This window comes from Oryza sativa, chromosome 6 (assembly GCF_034140825.1).
Source record: "Oryza sativa Japonica Group chromosome 6, ASM3414082v1".
Lineage (NCBI taxonomy): Eukaryota > Viridiplantae > Streptophyta > Magnoliopsida > Poales > Poaceae > Oryza > Oryza sativa.
In genome coordinates, this window is record NC_089040.1 from 10,655,554 (window position 1) to 10,664,192 (window position 8,639).

Sequence of the window (8,639 nt, forward strand, 5' to 3'; positions counted from 1 at the left end):
ACGTGGAAAACACTTGCGAGAAAAAACTACGGGTGCCGACTAGCAATGATCACTATAGAGGAGTTGGATACAAACGCAAGGGATACATTGGGTTGTCGCTCCCTCCGCATACGGCTTACAAGAGATATATATATATATATATATATATATATATATATATATATATATATATATATATATATATATATATATATATATATATATATATATATATATATATATATATATATATATATATATATATATATATATATATATATATATATATATATATATATATATGAGAAATCTAAAAGTCCTAGTGGGGAAAGACTTAGAGTCATGCTAGAAAACTAATCCTAATAGTCAAGTTCTATTAATGAAACTAATCCAAATATATTGTGGGCCCAAAATTCGAATCACATATTTAGCAAAACATTCGATGTGACAGGGTGAAAAGTTTTTCTTTGGAAACTGGCCTAAGTTCCCATTTGTGAGGAGTTCTTTTATTCTCCATGAACTTAGCAGTGATTACTGCATGCCCCATTCCCAATTGCAACGTGGGGGAGAGCAGGGAGGCCATCATAATGTGGTGCCACTATATCTGATTTTATTAAATTTCTCCATATATATATGTATTAACAACAGAGAGAGAAGCAAGTAGCAGTACATTATCCTTATTGATGGTATTTGCCTCTCTTTTTTTATTTTTTTTTTAAAAAAAAAGGGAACAGTCGACGACGCGACGTTGCCGCTGGGCTGGTTGGTGTATTGTGTGGTGAGCATTGCACGTCTCACCTTATTAAGCTGCAGCTACCTACACGACCCAAGCAGCAGCAGCACGCACACGGCACACCTACTCCCGCTTCACATCGCCAGGTGTTCGACCGAGGCCACCACCGGCAATGCCGAGCTCTGGCGACGCGGCGGGCAGGCGGCCGCATGTGGTGCTCATCCCGAGCGCCGGCATGGGCCACCTCGTCCCCTTCGGCCGCCTCGCCGTGGCGCTCTCCTCCGGCCACGGCTGCGACGTCTCCCTCGTCACGGTGCTCCCCACGGTGTCCACCGCGGAGTCGAAGCACCTCGACGCGCTGTTCGACGCGTTCCCGGCGGTGCGGCGGCTCGACTTCGAGCTCGCGCCGTTCGACGCGTCGGAGTTCCCCAGCGCCGACCCGTTCTTCCTCCGGTTCGAGGCCATGCGGCGGTCGGCGCCGCTGCTCGGCCCGCTCCTCACCGGCGCCGGCGCATCGGCGCTCGCCACGGACATCGCGCTGACATCCGTCGTCATACCCGTGGCGAAGGAGCAGGGCCTCCCGTGCCACATCCTCTTCACCGCCTCCGCCGCGATGCTCTCCCTCTGCGCCTACTTCCCCACATACCTCGACGCCAACGCTGGCGACGGCGGCGGCGTCGGCGACGTCGACATCCCCGGCGTGTACCGCATCCCCAAGGCCTCCATCCCGCAGGCGCTGCACGATCCCAACCACCTCTTCACCCGCCAGTTCGTCGCCAACGGCCGGAGCCTCACGAGCGCCGCCGGCATCCTCGTCAACACGTTCGACGCCTTGGAGCCGGAGGCCGTCGCGGCCCTGCAGCAGGGCAAGGTCGCCTCCGGCTTCCCGCCGGTGTTCGCCGTGGGGCCACTTCTCCCGGCGAGCAACCAGGCAAAAGATCCGCAGGCAAACTACATGGAGTGGCTCGACGCGCAGCCGGCGCGGTCGGTGGTGTACGTGAGCTTCGGCAGCCGCAAGGCCATCTCAGGGGAGCAGCTCAGGGAGCTCGCCGCCGGGCTGGAGACCAGCGGCCACAGGTTCCTGTGGGTGGTGAAGAGCACCGTCGTGGACAGGGACGACGCCGCCGAGCTCGGCGAGCTGCTCGGCGAGGGGTTCTTGAAGCGGGTGGAGAAGCGAGGCCTCGTCACCAAGGCATGGGTGGATCAGGAAGAGGTCCTGAAGCACGAGTCCGTGGCGCTGTTCGTGAGCCACTGCGGCTGGAACTCGGTGACGGAGGCGGCGGCGAGCGGCGTCCCGGTGCTGGCGCTGCCGAGGTTCGGCGACCAGCGGGTGAACTCCGGCGTGGTGGCGCGCGCCGGGCTCGGCGTGTGGGCGGACACCTGGAGCTGGGAGGGGGAAGCCGGGGTGATCGGCGCAGAGGAGATATCGGAGAAGGTGAAGGCGGCGATGGCGGACGAGGCGTTGCGTAGGAAGGCGGCGAGCCTCGCCAAGGCCGCCGCGAAGGCCGTCGCCGGCGGTGGATCGAGCCACCGTTGTCTGGTCGAGTTCGCGCGGCTGTGCCAAGGGGGAACATGTCGCACTAATTGAGTACTGAGACATGGGTTCTAATTTAAATAATTCGGATGGAATCCTTGTTACAGATTTTAAATTGGAATAAGAAATGAAGCCATATGAAATTTGGAAGAATTTTAAATTTAATCAGTGGATATGTTTTAGTGAGTTTAAATCTCTATAAATAGTACTCCCTCCGTTTCAAAATATTTGACACCGTTGACTTTTTAGCACATGTTTAACCATTCGTCAAATTCAAAAAAATTTGTGAAATATGTAAAACTATGTGTACATGAAAGTATATTTAACAATGAATCAAATGATATAAAAAAATAAATAATTACTTAAATTTTTTAAATAAGACGAATGGTCAAACATGTACTTAAAAAGTCAACGTTGTCAGACATTTTGAAACGGAAGGAGTATAATGTTGTTTCTCTAGGATATGATCTTAGGGCTATTCGTTTTGGAGGAAAACGAAAGGATTTAGATTAATCACTATGAGTATCATTTGGTTTTCAGGAATGTACCTACAGGAAAATCAAAGAAAAATATCCTTTCCTACATGTTATTGAGTGAAAACTTAGAAAAAAATTTTATCCACTCAAACATCTCAGACAATTCCTATGGATTGAAGTGTGCATGTATTTTTATTCTTTTACTTTTCCTATTCTTATGTGTTGGGATTCTTCCAAAAACAAATAGGCCCTTAGGGCAGTCCGAATGGTATCTATGGCATTAACTACATTGTCATGTAGGACTTTTAGTTTATGTGGCACTATATTAATTAAGAGAGAGTGAAGAGAGGAAGAAACTGGGTCTCATGCAAGACACAGCTTCAACACGAGAATCTATGTAATAGACACTATCAAGTTTTGCATTGGGAGAGAATAATGTCATTATAATAGATGAAGAATAAATATGATTGGTACAGAAGAGAGATGATGTATTTATTAATGGCCTACTTTAAGAAACCATTGGTTGTAGAGTGTAGTTTTTATTGTGACTAGTAACCGTGCACGTGCAAGGCACGTTGTACACATTATAACTTGCTTCAACATAACACCACAAAATCATAATGATGGTCCATTCCTAGAGAACAAATTAATCAACATTCACTATCATTTGAAATCAAGATTGAGAATGAGAAGCAAACACTTCAGTGCATATTATCTCCGTCCCAAAATAATATAACAATTTTTTGCTATGAATCTGGATAGCTAAAAATGCTTATATTTTGGAACGGAGGGAGTATTATAGTAACGGGCATAGAATCCATGTGGGTAAGAAACAAAGCTACATAGATAGAGATGAAATCAGGCTTCATTTCCATTACCATGCAAACTAATTTTTTTTTTAAAAAATGCCGGTACTCCAGTTCATACAACCGAGCAGAATACATTGCACGTCTTAGCTTAGATACTGAGAACAAAAACAGTCACGCTGAATTTGAAGAGAGGGTGTACATTCCATCCAAACTGAACTTGAGTCATGCATCCACCGAATACGCCTATAATTGTTTAGTGTAAGCCTTCAATTTGAACTATGAAATATATCCATATTATTGTGGGGGGCAAGAATGTTAATAGCAGTGGCCTTATGGGCCAAGTCTTTTTGTGGATTACATGAACAGATACATATCAAAATCCAGACAGCAAGATGGTTAGCTTCCTGAAGTGAATACATTTTAAGAGGTGAAAGTTTGAAGAGAAGTAAAAATTTAAACAAGAATCAACGGTGTCAAGCATGAAAGGAACTAAACTGAAGGCAAAATTTTATCAACCACTAATCACATGCAAATTTGAGTTTTTTTTACAAATATTCTGCAATACAAATTGATATTGGTTTGAGTAGTTGACAAAATACGTAAAACTGTCAAGTGTCAATTTACACTCCTAGAGAAGGACATCTCAAAGTGCTAGACTCCTGTGTCTGACTGCATATCCATGAAAATCAAGTAAGTCTTGTCAAATACTCTTGCAGTATTGCATTCTCAAAACGACACAATTGTAAACTTGGTTGCTCAAGGATAATAAAACTGAAGCATATGTGTTTGCTAAAAAAACATTAATTTGTCCCCGCAAAAAAAAACATTAATTTGAATTAGATACAAACCTCATAAACCAGACTTGACATTGTAAAACAAGAGTAAACTATTCTGGAACAGCTTCTACAAATCTACAATTCACAGCTTATAACTTAGCTAGACAGGGCATATCCCATCTCCATATGGAGCAACATTATTTCACCTTGTTCAGAAAAACACAGTATACATAGAGATTTTGTCCCACAAAACTTCTTAAAGCCATACATGAACTGAACTTGCGAAAATAAAATATCGAACAGCAAATACAGATATAACTAAAATATATGGAAGCTCTCTTCTTAAAACGCATGAAAAGCATTTCTGCTAAGAATGTACCCAAGATTTTAGAGGCAAACCAGAATATCAAACTGCAAATACAGATGGCTTGTTTGTTTCGAAACATACCATTCCCTCGAGCTAGCTAGCAACACTGAAAATATTTCCCCCCTAACTATGATCTTAACGGCAAACCCCGAACTAACATAACTTGCATCATACTTATGAAGTGCATGCCTCGTACCATCAGATTATGCTGAATGGATCCATCAAGCAAGATGCATTGAGAATTCAGATGAAAACTTATGCCATTGAAAAGGTCTCTTTATAAGAAAATGCATGCAGCAGAATCAGTGTAAGAAAAATGAAATTGTGCATGTAGTAGTTCCAAACTTCTAGAGCATAGAATTGGAAAATGAAATGGTAGGCCACAATAATAGGTGGATATTCAGTTATGATATGCAGATCGGGTGCTAAAAGTTTTACTGAGGTAATGGATTTACAAAATAGACCACAAGATTTAGTCATGGAATTCATGCTCTTTCTTCTTCTTGACGGCTGCTCATGTTGTCACAACTAACTGAAATCACCAAAATGAGTAGATAAATGCTATCAGCCTACCGTATTCGAGAAAAAAAATGTTATACCTACTACGAACCTCTGGACAAAGCTACCTTTTCAAAGTATTGATAGTCTACAATTATGCCTGTGAGAATGAAATTTGTCGTTTTCATACGACAAATTCAGATAGTAACAAAATCTGTCATCTGTCCAGAAGAGTCAAGGCATAGAAGTCAAGCTAGTGTTCATAATAGCATATATAATAGCGAATTAATTTCTTACCGACCATGGCTTGATCAAAGATTAAGTCTGCATGACTTGATTACATACAAAGAAGGCACTTTTTTTTTGGAATGGGATATCCTCAGCTTCTTGACCAGCTGCTTGCACATTAGGACTCCCGTTTTGACCCACTTTATCAACTCAACAAAGCAAAGCATGCAGAGATGTTTCTTCTAAAGGAATATGTGCCTGAAGAAATTCAGCAGGAAAATTTGTTTGTTTAATCCAAAACGGATACTCAAGTAAAATTGATAGAAAGTCTTAAAAGAAACAACCAGTGTGTGTAACATGAAACAGTAATATACATGACCTGACTATCCATTGCTTTTGGTCAAGTCAAAACCAAGAAGATCCAAGACCAGACTCTTTCAACGCAGCAGCTATCACCAAGAAGTTGTAGTTGTCAGGTAATTTTGGAAGTGGAGCATTACCTGTGGTAGATTAAACAAAAAAAAGGACAATCGCATTGATTTCTTTATCAAATTGGCTGTGCGAAGGAGCGGTGGCGATGACCAAGTTTTCAGCTCCAAAATGGAATGCAAATATTTACCAGGGCAAGACCTAGATGAATTGGTAGCTCCAGCCCACTGGACCTATTGACGATCACCTGCATCAAATCAAACACACGTGCTGCAAATTATAACAGCTGTGAATTATTAGTTAGTTCCTGGATATAATTCAAGTACATTTCCTGCAGATAATTCAACCAGTGGAGATTGTTGACATGGTCATATGCTGTTGACATCGATAGGGGAATTAAAGTGGAATCAAAGGCAGAATGTATTTGAGCCACATTCGAAGTCATTGAAAAATTCACAAAATGTAACATGCAGCAGTTTGGCAGACATTTTCAGTAAGTCACAAAACGTGATATGCATGTCAACCAATTGCTAGCTGACAAACAAAAAAATTGCACAATTGGCAGACCCTGCACAATTGCTTCTATGACCCTGCAATGTAGTCACATTTTCAAGTTTTCATTTGCAACAGCAGCATCATACAATTGCTTCCATAGTAAATAATTTACAGCAACCGTTGTTAAAAATTTTGTTCAAAAGTTCACAAAAGAAGATCACCTCAATGTAATTATCCGATTGTTCACTAACTTCAACAAAAAAGGAAAATCATGGTCACTTGTTTTCAGGTCGTGTTTTCAACTACCAAATGCTACAGGCCAATGCTCAAGAAGGAAGAAGATTAAAATTCCCACACGTACAGAAAAGATTAAGGAAAGACACAGGATTTTTGGGACTTGTACTCTAGGGGCCGAGGTCGAGGTCGGTTCCGGCGCCGGAGAAGGGGCCGAAGTCGGCTCCGGCGAGGACGCGGCGTAGCGCCGGCAGCGGGGCGGAGGAGGAGCGAGCGAGGAGGACGGCCGCGGCGGCGCCGGCAGCGGGGCGGAGGAGGAGCGAGCAAGGAGGACAGCCGCGGCGGTGGGGAAGAAGGAGGACGGCCGCGTCGGCTCCGGCGAGGACGCGGAGGAGCGGCGGCAGCGAGGAGTCGCTCCTGCGAGGACGCGAGGAGGAGTGAGCGAGGAAGAGAAGCACGCGGTCTCCGTGGCCGCGGGTGGAGGAGGAGCGAAGTCTTCGCGCATGGATTCCTCGTCTGCCAAATCGTGCGGTAGGAAAAAGTTGCGCGCGGATGGACGGTACAGATTAATCCGGATGATTTGGCCTGTAGCATTGTAGCATTGTAGCAGGGTAACTCCTATTTTTTATATTAGTGTAGATGTCTTATTGACATTGCACACACTGTTTATATATATCATGAACCTTTCAAATATCCATAATATATTTTGAGATGGAGTTAATAGCAACTTGCTGGGAGAAGGATTGCCGTACATACCACGTGACAGAAACATGACAAATCGCCTTGAAAGAGGAAAAAAACAATTGGGGGGGGGGGGGGGGGTTATAGATCTTTTGAGATAGAGATTGGTACATTACTGTGATGTAAGGTCTGATTGTCATATGCTGATCACATGTATAAACATCTTTTTCTTGCTATTGTGATTTATTTGGTATAAGCCTGAAAAGTACGAACTCGTTTTATTTAGTTACACTTTTATATGTGCGTTTTTGTAATGTACATTTTTCATGTATGAGCTTATTTTTCCGAGTGTTATGACAATTATGTACGGTTCAATGGTACTTATTTCTACCACACTAAGGATAATAAATTCACCAATAGTACAGCCATAAATTCAACAAGCATTTCATTTCACAAGGACAAATTATCAGGGTCAATCCGGATCCTAGCAGGGTCGTTTTCATCTTGTAAGTGGTTGTACCACACAAATCGATATAAGTATAGGTAAATATTGTCAACGGTGATAAAAATTGTATTTCACATGTTTTCAATAATATAAGATCAATAACCATAAAATAAGATGACAGGTTGCGGTCATGTCACCTGTCGGGCTCATTGCTGGGTGGTCATGCAAATGAGGGAGCGGGAGCAGAAGTGAGAGTGCAGTAGGGAAGTGGTGTGAGGATGCTGATCCAGCTTGTTAGATAATGGAATAAAATCTCGCCCTTTCCTCAAGTAGCTACAGCTAATTATTACATAAATTCATATAAACTAGTACATAAAAAAGTCTTAAAAAAATACACCAGTAAAGCTAAAGGAAACACAAGCTAATAAATATCTACACAAAACAAAGACCCATTGATTATTGAATTTTATTGGTGAACCTCTAACTCGTTGTGTCAAGTTGTCGACATGTAGATTTTATTAACTTAATGCTCTCATCACACCTTTATAGTTGAGTCTAAAACCCGAGCCAGTACGTTGTTTGTTGATCCGTTTAAAGGATCTACGTTGCCTGTTATGGTCACACCAATCCTACGATGGTGTAAGGGTTGGCGATGTACTCCCTCCGTCTAAAAAAAACTCAATTCCTAGGTTTTTGTGTCTAACGTTTGACCGTTCGTCTTATTTGAAAAAAATATAAAAAAAATATAAAAAGATAAGTCATGCATAAAATATTATTCAGGTTTTATCACTAACAATAATAAAAATACTAATCATAAAAAAAATTTCATATAAGACGGACGGTTAAACGTTGGACACGAAAACCGAAGAATTCAGTCTTTTTGAGACAAAGGGAGTAAGTAACTAGGGCGAGTGGATGGTTGGATTGGACTCTCATGCGAGATATGGTGACCCAC

The 8,639-nt window shown here is 42.7% G+C and overlaps 1 protein-coding gene and 1 non-coding gene across 3 annotated transcripts; one reads left to right on the forward strand and one right to left on the reverse strand.

Moving 5' to 3' along the window:
• Positions 1 to 771: 771 nt before the first annotated feature.
• Positions 772 to 2,411, forward strand: LOC9266253 (UDP-glycosyltransferase CGT-like). The gene has a single exon (XM_015786198.3). The coding sequence runs from the start codon at positions 885 to 887 to the stop codon at positions 2,298 to 2,300; it is 1,416 nt and encodes a 471-aa protein (XP_015641684.1). The 5' UTR covers positions 772 to 884; the 3' UTR covers positions 2,301 to 2,411.
• A 1,924-nt stretch (positions 2,412 to 4,335) lies between these two features.
• Positions 4,336 to 7,016, reverse strand: LOC4340786 (uncharacterized). 2 transcript variants are annotated; one of them, XR_010742238.1, is made up of 6 exons: positions 6,728 to 7,016; positions 6,020 to 6,076; positions 5,780 to 5,900; positions 5,474 to 5,658; positions 5,301 to 5,393; positions 4,336 to 5,206 (listed from the first exon to the last, which is right to left on the reverse strand). It is a non-coding gene; the product is annotated as an uncharacterized protein (transcript). The 2 variants fall into 2 exon arrangements; XR_010742239.1 differs by having other exon boundaries at positions 4,938 to 5,206; positions 5,470 to 5,658.
• Between the last annotated feature and the right edge of the window lie 1,623 nt (positions 7,017 to 8,639).

Excerpts from the sequence above, each read along its gene's own strand:
- LOC9266253 (XM_015786198.3), top strand. The coding sequence starts at position 885 with ATGCCGAGCTCTGGCGACGCGGCGGGCAGGCGGCCGCATGTGGTGCTC.